This window comes from Phyllostomus hastatus, unplaced genomic scaffold (genome assembly GCF_019186645.2).
Source record: "Phyllostomus hastatus isolate PE091 unplaced genomic scaffold, TTU_PhHast_1.1 phas_scaffold_129, whole genome shotgun sequence".
NCBI classification, from domain to species: Eukaryota; Metazoa; Chordata; class Mammalia; order Chiroptera; family Phyllostomidae; genus Phyllostomus; species Phyllostomus hastatus.
This window is the reverse complement of record NW_025334009.1, coordinates 11,442,005-11,463,003: the sequence shown is the minus strand read 5'-3', so window position 1 is coordinate 11,463,003 and position 20,999 is coordinate 11,442,005. Positions and strand designations below refer to the sequence as shown.

At 51.4% G+C, this 20,999-nt stretch overlaps 1 protein-coding gene across 1 annotated transcript in view; it reads left to right on the top strand.

Moving 5' to 3' along the window:
• ITGA9 (integrin subunit alpha 9) overlaps positions 1-20,999 on the top strand; it is a 309,179-nt gene that overhangs the window by 190,539 nt on the left and 97,641 nt on the right. Inside the window, exon 18 of the mRNA XM_045856800.1 lies at positions 10,394-10,544. Within this exon, the coding sequence (XP_045712756.1) occupies positions 10,394-10,544 (151 nt within the window). The remainder of the gene's footprint in view (positions 1-10,393; positions 10,545-20,999) is intronic.

Below are 20,999 nucleotides of genomic sequence, written 5' to 3'. Positions count from 1 at the left end.
GCGGCTCGTGTGTGACATAAGGTGGCACCGTGCCATTGCTGGGTCAGGCCATACATCACTGCACGCCATCCCTGTCTGATGACGTCAGGCCCCCGGGCAGCCCGCAGAGCCTGGGAATTCCTCTGCCCCCTGAAGTATTCTTTGCCTTTAATCCAGTTGTTACAGTGAGTGAACCTCACTGATTCGTTCCAGATGTGCTGAGATTTAGTGATTCCGGAAACACTCCTAAAGGAAAGGCTGATGAGGATCTGAATTCCTCTGTTAGCTGGGAACCAGCAATTCCTTTCACGATGAAACAATCAGGGCCGGGGGAAGGAGCCTGAGCCGCTTGGAGGGATCTGGAGGGCCCTCCGGCCTCTCACGTTGGCCTCGTTAGAAAGAGGAGGCCTTCGAAGCAAGTACCGGTCTGTCCCCGCACGAGCTATTAAACGAGTCAGACCTGGGGCCGGATCAAGGCTGATGACGTCAGAGAGGATGTAGGCCTAGGACTCTTTAAAGTAATATACGTTAATTCCCTGCATGTTGCCAGGGCAACCACTCTTTTGGCTCAGATCACCTTAGTAAATACCTTTCTGGCTTTAGGACCATAAAGCTGGCCCAGGTGGGTACATATGAGGGAGATGGAGGTATTTCTGGCTTCGCGTAAGTGCTTTTTCCAACCAGAAACTCGGTCCCAGGCATCATTTCCCTGATCCGCTATAAACTTTAATGGCCATGCCTCACAGAAGTGCCTCAGGATCCCTATCTGGAGTTACCAGCCATGTGGGTCTCTGCTCGGCGTGATTAGAAGGGGTTTATGAAGCACGGTGAGATGTGAAGCCCATCTCCAACCGCATGGCCAATGACCCACGGGTGGAAAAAACGAAAACCTCCTTCTATGGGACATAGTTCAGTGATTGATTTAGGCAGTATCCAAGGACCTGAACAGTATGAACATTAAAGCTGCTTAAAATTACAGGCTCAAAACAAAAGCAGAGATCCATTCATGTAAACCATTGCTCTTGAGATTGTTTTAGAAGTGTGTTTGAAAGCAGACACATATCCAGGAGGTGCCGGTGGAGGTCTGGGACGAGCCATATGAGCGCGTCGACCCCAGGGATTCGGCGGAAGTCCAGCCAGACCGGGGAAGGGGGAGGGGGAGCAGGGAACGCAAAGGTGGGACCGCTGGAAGGGGAGCCGCGTGGTGGCCGAGGCGGGGCGGGAACACCTGAGAAACACACTGTCCCAGATGTGGCACCAAGCACCGAACAAACACAGTGGACCATGTTGCAGGGCGTAAAACAAGAGGATCCTGGGCCAGGCAGCAGGGGGCTCTGGGCTGAGGCTGGGAACCACAGGAGGCTGCCCGAGGCCAGGCTTTATGTGCGGCCGTAGGACTAAGAGCTGGGCGGAAGTAATAACTCCCAGCGCTCTAGAGGGTACTCAAAGATACAATGAGATTCTATTTGATTTCTTAATGTATCTTTAGAATTGCACCTTTTGGTACAATATCCTTTCCGGATATTTCTTGGTGCTTTTTTTAACCAAGAAATGTTTTTATTTAAAAGATAGAAGTTCTATCTTTTTTTGTGCTCTTGGTTAGCGAAAAAAAGTCCGTAAATATAGCCCTGGCTGGTGTAGCTCAGTGGATTGAGCGTAGGCTGCAAACCAAAGCATCGTGGGTTCGATTCCCAGTCAGGGCACATGCCTGGGTTGCAGGCCACGGCCCCCAGCAACTGCACATTGATGTTTCTCTCTCTCTCTCTTTCTTCCTCCCTTCCCTCTCTAATCTAAAAATAAATAAATAAAATCTTTTTAAAAAGTCCCTAAATATTTGCCACAATAGCTAGAACCTTATAAATCAGGAAACTTTAGTGATTTTTTTTATAGCAGTGAAAATAGGCATCTGGATTCTAAACAATTTCACCTATCAATAAGATCTGCAGGCATGGAGAGGAACAGGCACCCATCCACTTGAATGAGCCAGCAACACAAAGCAGTCCTCCCCCACTGCAGGAAAGAGACATCCCAGAGCTGACACTGGAGCGTTCCATGAGCACTGACGCCTCTGGAGTCTCCAGCTGTACCTTAAGGATTCCTTGACCAGAGTTCTGTCACATGCGAACGTCTGTGTCTTGGGGACAGGACAGCTTCTCCAGCTCATCACTAGCTGAGGGGAAGGGACTAAGAACCTGAAAACCTGGGGTGTCACACTCAACATGTGCAGAATTTGATGAGGGCTTTCGCCCTGGCCCCTTACTGCTGAAGGCTGACACTGGCGGCTTTCTTCTCTGGGGACACAGAAATGCTGGGGTTCTGAGAATGGGTGTGTGTGTTGCTGGCCTAGGTCACTGACTTTCTGTAGCAGAGTTAGCGGCATCACAGAGGAGAGGCTTCTGGTCCGGCTCTTGGGACACGAAGGCTGCTGTAAGGACTCCCGGGGGCTTGGGAGCACCTCCCAGATGCGAGCAGCAGGCTTGACTGTGAAACCTCTCAGCCTGTCGGGGCGAACAGAAGCTGAGGAGGACATACCATAATAATGTTTGGGGACACAATGGCATGAACACTGTGTGCGTGGAGGGATGGACAGCTGCCCCCCTAGGTCTCATACCCTGCAGAGATGGACTCAGAAATTGTGTTCGCTGCCATCAGTATCTTCCTCAATTTATCCCTAGTTATCCTCTCCAAGCAGATTGCACTGGGGAAGCTCAAACTACATACCCCTCAGACTCTGCAAGGGTACTGTCCTGTGCGTCTTACCTCGTGGTGCCCCAGTTTAGGGCAGGGATAATGTTAAAAATAATTAACGACCTTCACGGCCCAGGCATACCTGCCTTTAACTGCACTTGCCAGCCATGGACAGCCAGTACAGCGCCCCCCCAAGGGATAACGCATTGGCGGTCAGCCCTGAGTAAGGGCTGTGTTTGGTTACCCGCCATGACATATGGCAGGAATGTGAGACCTGTGTGGGCTGGAACCATTGGGAGACATGGAGACTGTGGCACCTGAGATGGGTCTTTGTGACAGTTGCTAAAGAAGGAGAGCGACCAGGATGTGGCTCACAAGGGGCGGTGGGGTGTCTCCAGGGCCTGGGCCCCTTCCAGCCGTTCAGAGGTGAAGACGTTCAGAGGCAACCGGGCTTTGCTGGCTGGCTCTGCCTCGCATTCATAAAGCTGCGACCCCTGACCCCCATCTCCAGTTCAGAGGGCCCTGCAGCAGTTGCTGTCTGCGGGTCTGCATCCCTTCCACCCTGGCAGTCAGCTTGGGATCTGTGTCTCTGCCGGCTCCACCCACCAGGCCGGAGGTGCTGGGAATGGGCGCCCTTCCCGCCCCCCGCAGCAGCCCTCAGCCCCTGACTGGGGGCAGCGCACAAATCCTTCCCTCACCAGTGAGGTGTGGGCCCAGTGTACAGCTTTGGGGGTCGGATCTGGGTGAAACTCAAAACTACTCCATGGGGCACAGAAGCACACATGTGGTTTGCTTTTTCTTTTGTGACATTTCACAATATCCATTACATCATTTCTGCAAGCCAGTGCATTTTAGAAGATAAATATTTTCAGTTTCATTTTCAAAAAGACTCAGTTTTATTTTTACCCAAATTTGTTTTATTTTTCCTAGACCTCCACTTTGCAAGTAACATGAGCAAATAGGTACCATTGAAGAGGAATCACAAATCAAACATACTATATTGTTGAAAGCAAAATACATAGAATTTACTGGGAGTCTTGAATGGTCCTGACCAATAGAAATATAATCCAAACCACATAGGCCATTTAAAATTCATGGTAGCCACACTGAAAAATTAAACTGGAACCCGTAAAACAAATTTTATTTAGTATAGCAAAAATCACTTAAATATGGAATTAGTATTTAAACAGTGCTTGAGATTTTTAAAAATCCTTTTTATTTTATTGTGCTAAGTCCTAGAAACCTGACGTGTATTTTGCACTCCAGTGCAGACCTGCCACGTTTCAAGCGCTCAAAGCCACGTGTGACCCGTGGCTGTGACACTGGACAGCCCAGGCTTAGACCTAGAACATGGGCTTCTGCGTTGTCTCACCCAATAGGCGAGGGAGCTGAGGTCATGCTACACCCGTTGCCGTCAGTCACTGACTGCGGGCTGCTACAGGGGCTGTGGGGGCTTGCTTCTTGGGCACTGTGCTGGCCTGCAGAGAGAAGTCCTTCAGCAAAAGATGGGGGTGCTGGCAGATGCAGTGGCAGCCTGTGCAGGCTGCACTGATAGGATAAATAAACCCCAGGGGACGGGGGCGCAACCCCCCTGTAGCCTACTAGGTTTTATAATACCCTCACTGTAGTGCCTTGTTATTTACGAACAAATTACATCCAACACCCCTGGTGTTGGTGACTCAAGGTAACACGGTTAAGTTCATGGGCCTAGAGGATCCACTCAAAACGCTGATATCTGAAGTCCGTGGGAATCTGCACGCACTCTGCGCATCCTCCTGGCCTCCCCTTGATCTCACTGCTAAGGATGTCCTTTTCCTGCTCCTTGCCACTTTATTTCTGAGTCACCCCCATTTCTTGATCTGTTGGTCATTGTTTTCCCTGCCTGGAATGCACTTCCTGTTCCTCTGCCCTCCCATGTGTTCCTCATCCTTTAAGATGTGGCTCGACTCCTCCCCCTCCCGGGGAACTTCTCGGGATAACTTCGGTCTACAGGGATTTCTTCCCCCTGGGTCTCTCTCGCACCTCGTTCTGCACCTGTTCTTCAGCAGGACTTGCATTCCCTTTGCTGTGTATTTTCCTCATGTCGTGATTGGTGTATTTGGCACTTGGTGTTCGTGTCCCTCGTGGGAAGACATCCCACGAGAAATGGTGGTTTTGTGGAGTTTTCCATGTTTGTAAGTTTAAGCACTCATAGTTGAAAAACTGATAGTTGCCAACAAAGCACCCAGGAGATTCCCAGCGGGTGCTGAAGGCACCTGGAACCGTGCTGAAGGCACCTGGGACCGTCCTGAACAGCCCCCACCAGTTCCAAGGAAACTTGTCCAGAGGAAAAGTAAGCACCTCAGAGAGCTTTGTAAAGAGATGACACCCTCCAGTATTCGAAACATTGGAAGTGCTAAGAAGACAAGCACAATTTTACTTTTCTTCTTCTTATAGCCAAATAAGCTCTGTGTGAATTTTATACAGTTTTGTTGTCTTTTCCTGTACTTGAAGAACTGTGGACCCAGAGGGAGGGACAGTGATACTTTAGTTTCTTCCCTTAGCATCTTCACAAAAAATCACCTGCATGAAGTCGTTTCTGTGATGGCAGAAGGGGAAGAATCCAGCCCGGTGGCCTGAGGGGTTCAGCAGGTGATGACGGATACGGGAATGCACTGCATTCTCCCAACAAGGAGCTTTGGAGCATGTGTGCTCCTAATGTAAGGTGATGAGTGAGGTCACACAGCAGGTTCGATGGTGACCCTCAGGCCACCAACATGGTGGCAGTAACCGCTGGCATTTGGAGTCCTGAGTGAACGGTGCCAAATTCAAGATAAACCTGACATAGTCAAAACGGCTGCTGTAAGATATATTAGGACAGTTATATTTTTATTGATTGATTTTAGAGAGAAAGGGGGAGAGAAAAAAGAGACAGAGAGAGAGAAATACAGATTTTCTGTTCCACTTATTGATGCATTCATTGGTTGATTCTTATACGTGCCCTGACCAGGGATCGAACCCACAACCTTGGCGTGTCGAGACGATGCTCTAACCAACTGAGCTACCCTGCCAGGGCTACGGTTGTTATTTTTGATAAGAAATGAGCCACATGTTTCCAGCAGGCTGTAGATGTGTGGTAAGGTAAGCTTTATGGAAGCTGTGCGGTTTGGTTCTTATTTTAACTATTAATAGTGCTTTTCTTATAAAAGTACATCAGAGTGGTAGATGTTCCAAGTAGCGTGATTCACGTAAAAGACTGCACAAGCCAATTAAAGTTAATGGGACATTTTTTTTTCAGGAAATGAAATTTCTCAAAAATTAGGATTGTTCTTTACGGAATAAGTAAGCACCCGGGGAATGTTGGGCACCAAAACCCTGTGCCTGGGCATTTCGCTCTTTCCACAGCCCTGTCAGAGGCCGGTCTTCACGGAGTCCTCTTCTTTTCGGGTATTTCTTGCCAAAGCCCTTCCCGGCTGAGACGGCATTTACATGAGTGCTGCCGCTCGGGCGGCCCTCGTGCCGATGGAAGTGCGGCACGGGCCACAGCTCAGCCCCCGGCACGGACAGACCTGGATCAGAGCGCTCCTCCTTCTGGGGGCTCAGCTCCTTCAGCCGTGAGACGCGAAGGCGGAGCTGATGATCTGTTGTGGGGGTGGTATGCGTGTTCATTCATCCGTCCCACAAGGGTGTGTTGACCACCTCCTGTGTGCCAGGCACACAGCTCTGTCAGTGGGCGTTCAGGGATGTGCAAAACCAGACAGGCATCCTTGTGCCCTGGTGCTTTGACCCTAATAGGGGGGAGAGACAGTTCCTAAACATGTGCATGAATCCATGTGTCTTCACCACCTGGGTAAGTGCTGTGAAAGACGGCGGAGCACATGGGGCTGGAGGAGGGCGCACAGGCGAGCGGCTGGAGAACACAGGCTGCGAGGGTGAGGGGTGAGTGGGCCTCGAAGGCACGGGAGGCACTGCGTCCTAAGCCCAGCACCACCCCTCGGCCAGTCCCCTCGTCTCTCTGCATCTCAGCTTCCTCCCATCTAAAAACGGAACTAGCATCAGGGGCCCCTCATGGCATTGTAAGGTTTCAGAAGGACGGCATGATTAAAAGCACCCGGCACCAGGCAAATGACATTGCACTTCATGTCTAAGAATAGCTTTGGAAACAGAGATGTTCTATTTTATACCAGAGTGTTAGCTGTGGAGGAGGAGTGAAACAGCTTTGAGGCCTCTTTTTTTAAAAAGGCCAAGTTCAAGGTCTGTTCTGAAAGGTGCCTGGCTTCCCTTAATCACGGAGCCATGTTGGAATCACTTGACTTTGAAGCCCCAGGGACGACCGCACTGCATGATTAAGTGACAGAGGTCTAGGCTGTGGGGGTGGCAGGAGGTTACACACCCCTGGCCTGATCCCTTGCCATTTGTACACAGGGAAATGTGGCTGATCATGAATAACAAAACTGGAGCGGAGAGGCATCTCCCTGCTCCGTGGTCCTGTGCTTTTTTTTATATCGTCCCTCTGTTTAATATTCCATTTGGAAACGATGGGTATTCTTGGAGACTACCGGGCTACTTGTGAGTCCTTACGCAATCCCTCAAGATAAGGCAAGGTTAGCACCCTCCCTCTCATAACTCCTCAAAGCCTGAGGATTGCTCCTTTAATCTTACAAAAGCAAACAAGAGGACAGAAATAACACATCAATTGTTGAAAATTAAAGTGGCCAAGAATAATAAATAATTGCCACATAGCTTGAGGTCAGGGTCGTCATTTACTGGAGGCCATTCAAGAATCCGAAACTTTCCTCTAAGTTAATTTTTCACATCTTGTTTGGATCCTTAGGGCTCTTGTTTCCAAAAACAAGACCATCAGATCGCTCCTTCACATGTTGTTATTGTTGGCATGCGAGTCACGCAGCAAAGGGAGGTCTTCTCTTCCTGGATGGGCAGTGAGGGTTCCTCCCCCTAAAATCTGTATTTCAAAGTATGTTAGCCTCCTGAGATTTTGCATAGTTTGTCATCCCTGCTCTGCTATGGCTATATCCATGGTTGCAAATGACGACGAACATGTGCTGGTTCATTTAAACACAAGAGGGATTTATTGGAAGGATAGGGGCGGGTCCGGAGCTTAGCCGGGACGGCTGGAGAACCGTCATTACAGGAAACAGAGCAGGCAAAGCTTAGTTCAGGATGCCACCCCTGGGCTCTTAGTCCTCTGTGGCCCCCTCGGATGACCTCAGAGCATCCTGGGGCCTTTGGGCAGCCCTCAAAATTCATGGCCTCGGTTAGGAGCACCTGTCTGCTCACCACGCCAAGGCCACCTGACCACCCTTAGATCGCCTGGCTCCACGTAGGTGCCTACACTTTAGCAACCAACTCTAACCCAACCCCTGTTTGCTGATGTGCCCCTCCCACTTATCTTGAGATTTCCCCCAGATAGGAGGTGTCAGGATGCTGAGTGGCCAAAGGTATCAACTGTCCGTTACACAAACATGTATATGCTTAACCACATCTTCCATTAACTGGTTGGCCAGTCAAAGGTTGGCCACCCATGTGAATTTATTTTGTCCAAGGCTCATGTTAGAATTGTCAATGTCAGGTACATCATCACTGTCTTTCTCCTCCTTCCCATCACGCTCTTCCCCACCATCATCCCATTGGTGTCCTGTTCACCCCCCGACTCTCCTGGGCTGCTGTTTCCCTCCTCCCCCTCACCCCTCCAATATTCCCTCCTCCTCCTCTCCCATCCCAATCTGACTCTGCTTTTATTTCACTGCAAAATGGAAGCCATCGTAAAGGAATCTCTTCTTGTCCCTAAGACCCATCTATTAATGTGCCTGCCTGTGCCATGTGCGCCTCCTTCTCACCTCGAACCAGCCGAGGCCGGCCCCTCATTCATTCAGAGGCCATCCAGCACTGTCCCCTGTCATGCCATCATTCATTGTTCTCTCTCTAGTAGACCCTACCTGTCACCATGTAAATACACTGTGATAATTTCCATCTTAAAAAAATGCCCTTGAGCACTCATCCCCTAGCAGCTATCATCCTCTTTCTCCCCTCCCCTTTGTAGAAAAACTCCTCCAGAGAGTGGACTGTACTCGCTGTTTCCACTTATTCTCTTCCTGCAGCTCTTAAACCCATTCCAGTCAAGCCTTCTTCCCAGACACTCCACTTGATCCTTCTTAGCAAGATCACCAGTGACCTCTGGATGGCTCGTTCCAGGGGCCAGTTCTCATTCATGTTATTCTGGCCTATAGGCCGTGTTTGACAAAATTGATTATTCCTTCCTTGCAGCCTGTCTCCTGTGGCCGCTTAGATACCCTCTCACTTGGTTCTCCTCCTGTCTCCCTCGCCACTCTTTTTCCGTCTCCTTTGCTGGCTCCTCCTCGTCTTCAGCTCCCAAGTGTGAGACCTCTCATCTACCCACACGTGCCCCCGCTGGTCAGAGCCGGTCCATCCCAGGCGTATATCTCCAGCCCAGACTCCTCCTTCAACTCCAGACTTATGCACCCAACCGTCTCCAGTCTCTTCTGAAAAATCCAATAGGTGTTTGGGTTTTCTCTGCTAAACCTTCTGTAGCCACCGTCTTTCCCATCTCAATAAATGACAACTGTCCCCTTCTACTTGTAGAATCTAAAATCCTTGAAGCCATCCTTGACTCCCCTGCTAAGATCCCTGATACCCCTCATCCAGCCATGAGCAAAATCTGTTGGCATAACCTTCGAAACATCCAGAGTGACTCATCGCTGCCTCAGTTTCCACCACCACGGTCTGGTCTGTCATCTTCTCACCCCTAGATCACTACAAGCGCTCCCTAACCATGCTTCCTGCTCCCCCCGACCACTCACTCCGCAGACTGCTCTCATCACAGCCAGTGTGAGCCTTTCAGTATGGAGGTCAGGTCCCGTGGGTCCTCCAATGGGAGCTCTGCAGGGGCTCCATCTCGGGGTCAAACCAAGGCCCTTGTGACGCGCGGCAATGCCCTACAAGATCTGCTTGCCCCTAATGCCTTTGCCTCCCTAAGCCCATTTCCTCCTGCTCTCCCCTTCACCCATGCGTCTCAGCCACACCGGCCTCCTTGCCAGTCTCTGAACATTCCGGGCACCACTTCTCCTTGGCTCGTTCCCAGATCCCTTCATATCTTGCTCCTTGGCTTCCTTCCGCTAAGGTCACCTCGTCGGTGAGGCTTCCCTGACCACCACCCTATTTAATACCGCATCCCACTCTTCCGCCAGTCTGGCGCTCTCTGTGCTTCTTGCCCCTTGGTAAGTTATCGCTGCAGCTCTTACCACAATCTGACCAGTGTGTTTGCTTCTTTGTGTCCGTGTTTGCTGTCCCCGAAGCTACAAGGGGGCAAGAACTCTGTTTTGTTTGCTGTTCTTTTTCTAGCACTTAAAATAGCAGTCACGGGCAGTCAGGAGGTACTCAGAAATATGCGAATGAGTGTCTGACCGCATTCCATGTCTAGGTTATTAAATGTCTTATGATTTTACAGGTTTGATGTACAAGATTTCATGTGAGCCCCCGAATGGCCTAGTGAGATAGGCGACCCAGACCCCTGCTGGGCTTAGATGGAGACACCGAGGCTCATGGGATCGAAGGATGTACGGCTGCTTCACGGGGTTCCTGGGACTTGTAGTTCTGGTCCGAGAGGAGTTTCTGCCCCCTACCCTCACCTACCCCACAATGGCTCGTGTTGTACTAGTGAAAGCTGAAAGCTTTTGGGGCGTTCACTGCAGTTTATTTTTCATTGCAGCATTGATGAGAAAACCCCGTATCTGGCTCTGGGGGCTGTGAAGAATATCTCCCTGAACATCTCCATCTCCAACCTCGGCGACGATGCCTATGATGCCAACGTGTCCTTCAATGTTTCCCGGGAGCTCTTCTTCATCAACATGTGGCAGAAGGTAAGGGGGGTGCCCCGAAAGAGAGCCTCTGGTCCAGCTGGTGCGTATGTTGACTTTCATCATAGCTCAGAACGTGCAGGGATTCTGCAAAGATGGTTTTGTTCTGTAGAGGACCATTTGGGATGATGCCCAACCAATGGAGCCGCACCGATCACGGCTCCATTTGGGACTGTTAGAATTTTTTTCCTCCCGGACGTAGAAGGTATGTTGGTACAGCCAGAGAAGAGTGTCAGGGCAGCATCGATGTCTTCCATTGTCTCCCACCCAGTCTCTCTCATGAAGCCCACCCCATGCGGTTTCAGGTCCGGCCCCTTCTCTAAGGTGATACACGGTCACTGTCTCCAGCACGCGCACGTTCCAGAGAGTTCCGGTGTTAGGTCGGTAGCCGTGAGCAACAGCAGACGAGGGCAGATTGCAGCTAATCATGCCTGTTACCGCCAGCGACGCACTTGATGCTTTCATTCCATTAGAGGGTCATGTTCATCATCCCACACTTTGGCGTGTTTATTTATTCCTGACACACTTGAGTGAATGGAGGAAATTAAATTATTTCCATGAATTGAGTGAGCTTTTTAGAGTGAATTAATTTGTTTGACTGAATGGGAGTTTAGATTGCATGGCTCGGGAAGGAAACAGGCGCCGGAGCTCCCTCTTGTCTTGGGGTCTGCCTCCAGGAACCACCTCTGGGGGGACAGGACAGGCCTTCTTGGTGGGCAACAGGCAGAACGGGGGCCTGGAACAGACCTCTCTCTACCCCGTGATTGCACCAGTTGTCCTGCTGGGTACTTCTTGCAGCTTCTCCTGGTGTTTGTGGCCTTGAACTGCAGTGCCTTGATGTCTGTGTTACAATGGAACCAAAGTCACTTTCCAAGAGCTGTCGCCCTGCCCTCAGATGAGCACCAGATGCACCCTCAAACCTGCTGGCAGCCTTACTGCTGCTCAGGCGCATCTCTGGCCAGGCTCCATAGCTCTGACAGGACCATGCCGATCTTGCCCAGTTTAGGAGGCAGCCAAAGCGTGTAGAGCCATCTAGAGGGGCGGTGCTCTGAGGACTTCCCAGGAGATCATCTCCAACTTTCTGCTGCTTAATAGGTTTGGGGAGCTCCAAGGTTAGGAGGGGCCCCCAAAATAATTAAGAAGGACTGCAGGAAGGGCATGCTTTCCATTCACCTTCTACACCCTAAGAATTGTCCCTGGTTCAGGCCCCGCCCCATCAAGAATGAACCACACATCTGTAGGGTTTCGGTATCTCTGCCTACACACAGAATCCCTTTTACAAAATTTCTTGAGCTGTGATGCCATCTTCCTGTCAGGGGTGGGAGGGGGGAGAAGGGTTTGCTCAGGGACCAGACCTGTGAAACTCATTTCTATGGTAACTGAGAGGTTGTGGTTGGTGACCGGGTCATTATATTGCACAGATTTCTCTCACTCAGGGCCCATGGGAGAAATTTCTCTCTGGCCTCAGAATTAGGAATAGCTGTGCTTTTTCTGAACAACGGTCATATTTTTACCTGTGGACACGGTCATCCTTGTGACTAGGCCTCGTTCTGTCTGTTGTCTGCTAGAATGTTCAGAGCCGGCCTCACCATGTCAGGATATAGGACCGGGCAGTATTACTTCCTAAACTAAATAGCTTTCTCTGTCTTACTTAACTTCCCTTCACCACGGCTTTCTCTCTAGCTTGGAGACTGTGTAAAATCCTATCATAAGATATACTATGGATCACCTACAAATTCCTGTTATTAGACATTTCATTACTTCCAGTTTTATTCTCTATTAAATAATATTGTGATGAGTGTCTTCAACAGAGCAAATGTTTATATTTTTTAGCCTTAAAACTATTCGAGGGAGGTCGCATTTATTAACCACCTACTATACACGGGGGGTTTGCATACATTTTCCCGTTCCCCCCTCACTGCTTGCGGTCCTGGGGCGCTGCTTTATGGGAGGCATGCTCCCGGAGAAGAGAAGCAGGGCGGGGGGGGGGGGGGGCAGGGCTGAGTAGAGATGCGCTGTCATAAAAGCTAGCCTTGGTCTGATTTACAGGGTAGAGAGAGAGGGGTGCTCTAGAGCAGGGGTCCCCAATCCCCGGGCCTCGTACTGGTACTGGTCCATGGCCTATTAGGAACCAGGCCTCATGGGCGAATGAAGGAAGCTGCGCTCCCATTACTGCCTGAGTTCTGCCTCCTGTCTCCTTAGCCCCCACCCAGCCGTGGAAAAATCATCTTCCCCAAAACTGGCCCCTGGTGCCAGACAAAAAGGTTGGGGACCGCTGCTGTAGAACACACATCACTCAGCAGAATCGCCCTCTCTTGAGCTGGCGGGGAGCATCCCTTCTGCCCCTCTGTCATCACTGGCCACTGTCGTGAAGTTGGGTTAGCCAGCTCCCAGGCATTCTGGGCGACGGCGCTCTGGTCAGCCAAGGACAATGTACCTGAGGAGGACACGGGGAGGTCATTAGCCACCGTAGCTGATTATGGAGAAAATGAGAACATATCCCTGCTATATTTTTGCCATTGAGTTTCAACAACCAGTAAAACCTTTGGCGCAGGGAACCCTAGGCTTCCCTTCGGCGGAAAGTTGACAAGGCATCGGGGGCTCTTCGGGGTGTGGTGAGCATTCGTGTGAGGGGGTGGCAGGGTGCAGAGACGTCACAGAGCAGCTGTGGAGCCCGGACCAACTGGAAAAGCAGATGGGCAAGGTGACCCTCCGTGCGGCGGGAGAAGGGAAAGGAACAAAAGGGTCCCCTCCCACGACCACAACCCGGACTGTGACTGGGGTGTAAATGGCATTGCTCAGCCCAGAGCACAGAACCAACCGCACTCAGGCCGAGGCGAAGGGAAACCAAGAGAGCCCGCCCACCCCTGCGCAGACCTGAACAGAACCAGTGTGGGCCCTGCGAAAGGGTTCTAAGAGGAAAACCAGGAAAAGTGCAACTCGAGATATAAAGGAAGGCATACCTTTTCAGAAGATTAGTAATAGGAAACAAAAGTGAATTTTACATAGCCTTCACTTTTGTTCTTGGAGAAATTCAAGAAAAAAAATGAGCACCACAAAAGATCAGAGAGCAGAACAACAGAATGGGATGGAATGGAATAAACGGAGAGGGAAGCAAACATCAAGGTTGTGGGAGGGATAAGGAAACGTGGTCATGAAACCAAGGAAGCAAAGGCAGAATGAAAATGCGGGTTATAACCGGGCAAGAGCAGACTTAGCAGTAGGGGAAGCTGATTTGTTATTGCACAGGGCATGTTTGGGAAGGTCTGAGGATCCGGAGGGAAGAACACAGTAACGGAGGAGGGGGAACAGGGAGGAACACAGGTGCGGAGGTGGAGGCCGGAGAATCGGCCGTGAGAGCGGGCTCCAGGACCGCCGCAGATGGAAGACGGGGGTGAAGCAGGATCTCTGTTTTCCTGAACGGGTGCCGCAGGTTCCAGGCAAAAAAAAATGTTGAGAACAGTGTAAGGTGTACACATAGCTTTATGAGATTTTTTTATTTTAAGGATACGAGACTAGTGCTACTACTGTCTAACAGAAAACAAAGACATCAGTTTTCTACAGACTTCTTTTCTATAACATTAACATCAAAAATTAGAGTATGTTCCGTTGTGAATTAAGACTTCTGCACCCAGCCCACTGGCCCTCTGTGGTGAAGGCAAAAGAAAGATATCCTCAGATGCACCAGCACGCATAGAGTCTATTAACTTTCCTAGTCTGGATCCCCCCAAAAGCCAACCCCGACACAGTGACTGAGGTGCAGGTAGTTTCCCGGGCAGTGATCTCAGGAAGCCCTGGGTGGAGTGGTGAGTTTGGACAGGGAAGGGATGGATGAAAAGGCAGGGCAGTGTACACGGATGAGCAGGGGACCGCTGCAGGCAGCTCGGGCTCAGTCCTGCTGCAGGTCCCCAGAGAGACAGACTCTGGACCACAGCTCACAGCCGTTCTCCTGAGGGGTGAGGGCTGACCCACCAGCTCCCATCACTCATCCACAGAGAATCGCTCCACGTCTCAACTCTCCAGCACTCTGAGCCTTCTCTGGCTGTGAGCCACACACCCTGGGGCGAGCAAACAGCTCAGGCAGGGGGATGTGGGAAGCCATCGGCCTGGGAGGGCACTGGCTTCAGGTGACCCGCCCTCTGGTTGGCTCTGGAGAATGTGGGCAAGGTGCCGGCACCATCTGCTACAATAACCATAGAAGCTTTAATCACCATGAAACTGTTCCTGATACACTGTTACAGATAAGTCCTCAAGAAATTATTGAATGAAAACTGTGTCAGAGCCAAAGAAACATAGAAATAAGCAAGAACAATTTTTATAAATATTTAAAATATGAAGCAAATATTAGAAAACCATTGCCACAGTAAAGAACATAATTTAAAAGATTAAGAATAAGCTGCTAATATCAATTATACCGTAAACATTCAAGAAGAAGCTTACTCTTGCCACTCCTTCTGCTTCACATTCTTCAGGATGGAGGCCAGACTCCGCAGCTGCCCACAAGAGGCCGTGCTGAACCTGGACCTCCCTGCCTCCCCCACCCAGCCTCCTTGTTTCATCGCCCCCCACATCCACACTGGAAGCCAGTCATAATTTATTGCAGGAGCTGCCCTTACCCTGGAAGCCCCTCACCCCCATTGCGTTCAATGAACGGCTCTGCCCGCCCATCTCAGCCCAGGTGCCACCTGGGCAGTGCCTCCCTTGGCTGCCCAGGTGGTGTGGGTGGGTGGCTGGTGGATGGACATCCCTCCCGTCCAATGTCACGGAGCAGCTCAGAGCACAGGCCTCCAGGGTCTCCAGTCTCCTCTGTCATCATTCACACAGTTAGGGACACACTAGTTTCTGAGACGGGAGAAAAAATACCTGCTGAGATGGGTTTTTCTATCCTAACGCCAGGCTGCTCTCCCGATTCTTTCCTTGAAGGCAGCAGGGCTGTCCGACCTGGCTGGGAATGCGGCCCAACACAAAATCATTCATTTATTTAAACACAATGAGATTTTTTGTGTGTGTGTGATTGCATGTCGCAATATATTTAATATGAGGCCCACAACTCTTCTTCCAGTGTGGCCCGGAGACGCCAAAAGGTTGGCCACCCCTGCAGGGGCGGGCTGCTTGTAAAGGTGTGGTGTGCACCTGGAGGACCATCTGCGGGCTCCGCTCTCGCCTGTGTAACGCTAACTTGAACACACTCTGTAAAGCGGGACTTTGTTTGTTGGTGGCTACCCGGCTGGCTGATGGGCCGGCTGGCGTGTGCCGTGTGGCCAGAGCACAGCATGTAACAGTCACACAGTAGTCTCCCGTGGAGCAGTGACTGGGATCTCTGAGGGGCAGGGGAGGGGCACACAGTTGAAAGGGAGAATAAGAAAGAGTCAAGAAAACACAGACATGCCACCCACTCTGCAGAGGCTCCAAACGCTGCTCTGAAGCGCAGGTGTGACAAGGTGAAGCAAGTCATCATTGGGGCTGCTTGCCTTGGGTTGGACCAGATCCTTAGATTAAAGGCTTAGGGTTGATGCTCGGACCTCTGAAAAGTTGGTATCAGCTAGTGTCAGCGGCGAAGAGCTAAGGCAGGTGGGTGGGGGTGGGGGTCAGTTTATTTGGGTAGTGAAGGAGAGAGCTGGGCTGGCGCAGGGGTGAGAGGCCAGGGGCGAGCAGAGGAGGAAAGACAGGGGGAGTCCAGCAGGAGGCTGCCCACGTGGGACAAAGGGCTAGTGTCAGTCCTGTCGGTGGGTGGCCTCAGGAGATTTTAGGAGCACTGGTGCTCAAGTTGCTTGTCCGTTCAGAACCTTGCACTCCTGCACTCCTGAATGGTTCCTGTGACCGGGAACGAGAGAAACTCAAAGAGGGCCCTGGGTTCCCGAGTGCATCGTCAGGGCACTGACTGTTGTGATGCACTTGGAAACAGACGTGGACAGAGCATAAGCTTCGAGTCAAGTGCAAGAGAGCTCCCAGCTGGCCTTTGGGTGCAAAGGGGGCACAGCAGCTTGTCGTGGAGTTACAGAGCAGGCCCTTGGGAGAGAAGGGACAACAGCGACAGTCCTTGGCCCGGGCTCTTCTCCACCGTGAGTGCTCTCTTGGGTTGGGTCTCCGATGTTGGTCCCAGATGTTGACCTGGAAGGAAGGAACTGAGGGCAATTAGCTTATTTAGGAGGTGCAGAGAACACTGGGAGGGAGGCGGAGGCAGCTAATGAAGTGTGCGATGGGGCTCAATCCCAAAGGGAAGCAGAGCAAACTGCAAACCTCCAGGGGGAGGGAGCTGGGGAGTTTACACCCTCTCCCAAAGAGCCCATGCTCAAGGCCTTCTAGGGGTGTGCCTTCCCAGTACTTCCGTCTTATCGTGGGCAAGAACAGGGCGGCCCACAGGGTTCTGGAACATGCCCTCAGGGGCAGAGATGCAGCCACGGGCTGGAGCGCCCTCAGAGGGGCAGGGCTCACCAGCACCTGCTGGAAATGCCCGCAGCATCGGAAACACCTCCAGCGTGAGCACCTCACTTTCTAGACCTCTAGAGGTTGTAAATCAGCCTAATAGAACTTCACTGCGGTTCCAACGTGAGACCTAGAGACGCACACCTCACAGTCTGTGGGGGCGGGGCAGAGCAGGTGTGGGACGCGGGATAAGGGGCCAGGTGTGGGACACCAGGGAGCGGGGGAGCCTGGGAAAGAGGAGGACTCCAGCCTCATCTGACTCTCCGCAGAGTTGCTGGTAGTCAGGTGGGAGTCACAGGCCCGTGCCGCCAGACTTCCTATTTTTCAATAAAAGCCAGAAATCCACATTTTTATGTGAAAAGTTATGACTTTGGCAGCTAATTAAAATGTTCTTTGAACATTGTATGGGCCAAACAAAACATGTGGACGGACCGCATCCAGCCTGTAGGCCACCAATTTGTGACCCCCAGCTTAGCTGTTTTCCATATGTTCCAGTCGCGTTCACTGGCCTGCCTGTTTGTCACGTGGCTCGGTGCATCCCATAAACCTAGTCCGCCTGCAGCCTTGACTGTGTCTCCTGTGCATCCCTGGCTGGCAGATAAGCGAGCCCAAGAGATCTGGCATTTGAGGGCCTCAGGTGTGAGTGTATTTGGGGGGGCGGGCGGAGGTGATTACAGAGGGTCAACCCAAAAGACGTCCATGGAATTTTTGGAGTTAGTGATGGTTCGAAAACTATATTCAGGTGGAACCCTCAGACCAAGGGTTTTCTCTCTGTGACTCAGTTTTTGCCTCTGTAAAGTGGGATGTGCTGAGAATGAAATGAGGCCTGAGCTGAATTATTGGTACGCATTGGCACGTGCTGTGTACTTAATTCATCGACCCAGGAAGCGTACATCGGTCCTCTACTCCAGACCAAGATTAAGTGCTGAGGGGGGCGAGGAAAAAGAGCAAGAATATAAGGCAAAGCCTGTACATCCAAGGGTGTTGGCTCTTCTTCAAATAAAAAATCAAGAGCCCTGGTCTTAACAAAAGATCATGTGTGTGTGTGTGTACACACACGTGTGTGTATATGCGTTTGTGCTGTCAGAAAACAGAGATCGTGTTAAAGTGGACATATTTTATATTTGACGAATGACTTTTGTTTCAAAAAATAAAATTACATGAAAATTAATGTAAAACATAAATAGCCAAGTATATCAGTTCCATAAATGTTTGTGTTAGCTTTTGTGGTTCTTATTTGTTTGTTTTTAATTAGGCTTGTTGATTTTTTTTTTCCCATTGGCTTTTTGCTGGAATATTGGAATTTCTGGTTTGGGGATGTTGACTTTTTAAAATCCCAGATACGTAATTGTTCAAATATGTGATGCATGCAATAAACAATGTCAGGGTTTAGAGAGTGAGGAGGATGGCGTACTCCAGAAACAATGGTAGGGCGGGGTCCCGCATCTTGAAGGTGGGGCAGGGGGTCGACCAGCCCAAAAGTCTCGGGGAGCGTGGCAGGGCCCACGCAGCCTGGCGGAGAAAGTCACGTTCTTTATCAGCTGGGCAGGGCTGGGCCATCTGTGTTTTGACTGAGGGTCTGGCCTGAGGAAACAGAGGGACAGAGGCTGGAGACGTCCCGGAGGAAGAGCAAAGAGAGGAAACAGGAGATGTCAGGAGGCGAGAGTCATCTTGGGGTTGCAGGGGGGTGGGGAAGAGGCCTGCCTTCCAAACACGTTCAGCTTCCGGTGGTTGTAAGCCACTGAATCCGGCTGGTGACGTGTTACACCACCGTCTCATCTCCTTGAGAGACGGAGATGGAGGGACGGGCCCTGTGTTCCTTCATTTTCTCCCGTGACAGGGCCTCCTGTGGGGGGCGGGGGGTGACGATGTTAGAAGTTGCTGGAAGGAAAGCTCAGTTATGCTCTTTCTGAGGAGTGAGCGCTTTGAGCCCTGAACTAAAACTCGGCCTCCGAGTTGACTTGGGAGCCGAAAAGCACCAGGTCAGCTTTGGCCGCTTTTAGGCGGCTTGTTCTCCATGGCACGAGGCACAGGGGGCCTGTAAGTTTGTTTTCCTTGTAAAGTGACTCTCCCAGCCTGTATCTGTCTACCTGGACCGCAGCAAGGGCGGCCCCTTCTCTCCCAGGTTTCTCTCTTCTCACTTTCAAAGCGCACAGCACAGGATGGCGCCAGGCGATAAAACCTATCCCGTTTCTAACCTGGACAGAGCGGGAGAGAGAGACACTTGTGTGTTTGTCTTCCTTTGTATTGCGGGGAGCGCCCTGGCCTGTTCTCAGACAGAAGAGTCCCCGCAGAAGCCGCATCCACGCACAGGTAATGCCAGGTGCGGAACTGAAAGCCTGGCCTGGCCGGGGTGTGTGGTCCCCACCACCCACTCCTCTCCTCCTGAGGAAGGTCAGGGCTGGTAGAAGAGGGTCGGGAACAAAATGAATTGTATTCAGGGAGGCCCGGAAGTCAAACATGGCTCGCACAGCCAGGGGAGGGAGGGGGGTCGGCTGCAGCGGTGGGCGCGCCTCACCCTCCCTTGTGCAAGCAGATTTCAAAGAGCCTTTGCTCCCTCTGCCACCGGTCTTGTTCACGGCAGGAACCGATTTCCATTGTGTTCTGCTTTCTCCGGTGTCTCTCGTCAAGTTTAATAGTAGCCGCGAGTAAAATGCAGCCCTTACATGTTTATAGTCATCTCAGCCGGGCCATTAAGATGATGAATGAACTTGCTGCTTGCCCTTGTAAGGGAACCCTAAGGGTGGATATCAATACTCAGAAAATAATAAGCCTTTTCCGCCCCCTTCCTGTTTTTAATCCAGTGCCCCAAACCCCGCGGTGACTTTACCTTGAACTTCCTGCCTCATGCCAGGCAAGAAAAACCTCACCTGGCTCCTGGCCCATGTGAGGCTGTAACGGCAGCCAGCCCTTCCTCTTGCAAGGTGGGTCTTCCCATCTGGCCTGTCAAAGGTAAACCCCACGCTCCCAAGAGACCTGTGGCATTTCTGAGTTGCTTCTACTGGCCTTGACCTTCCTCAGGAGGAGAGGCGTGGGTGGTCAAGACCACAAACCCCGGCCACGCCAGGTTCTTAGTTCCTCACCTGGCATTACCTGTGGCCATTGAATTAGCATCCTCTGGCCCGCAGTCAGAGAGATCCTGACCCCGGAGGGTAGCTGTGCCCGGGAGAAGGGCGGGCCCTTCCTGCGGCCGTCGGCAGCGAGGAAGTGGCGGAGAAACCCAGATGCCCGTTTGCAGTCACAGCGTGGCCCCAGTGTTCCACGGCGGGGTTCAGTTTTCACATATATGAAAAGCTCCGTTTGTGTATTCACTGCTTTTGGAAGGAAAGGCTGCGTTTGGCTCTAGAAATGTCAACAGAACTGTAGCTGTGACAAGGATCAATTAAGAAGGACGTTTCCCAGAGCTGCGTGGCACTTGGGCACATCCGCAGTGGGGGGAGTTTAGAAAACACGTGTTAAATCTCGGGGTGTTTTTTTTTCCCGAATGAACTGACTGCACAACGGCAATTCAATAATTTCCTCTTCTAAGGGGGAAAGGGGAGTCTTGGATTTTCAGTCGTTTTCATAAAGCAGCATCGCACCTCTTAAAAAGAAAGCCATGAAAATGGCCTGCTAAGCTAAGGCAAATAAAAGAAAACTTTAAAAAAAAAATCAAGATGTCGGTAGGTGTCTCAGGTCGGTTTCCCCGAAGCAGATCCTGAGGTGAGGATGCATGCCAGGTTCCCCAGGGAGAGATGTGGAGGGGATGGTGGAGCAGGACGGGGCGGGGCGCCGTGGCAGGCAGAGGACCCTAGAGGGCGGCCTCAGCCCCTGCCTGCAAGCGGGGCTCTGCAGTGCCCACCCCAGCTCCGCCCCATCTCAAGGCCTAGAAGCTGGGCTTTTGTTCTCCCTCAAGGGCCACTTACAGGGGAATAAATGTCTGTTCTGTCCCCGGCACTCTCCACCCTCTGAGGGTGAGGTTCGGACAGAGCGGCCCTGGCAGCGAGAAGGCGGGCCACCAAAGGAGGTCCGCAGGTGCCGCTGTTGGAAGCC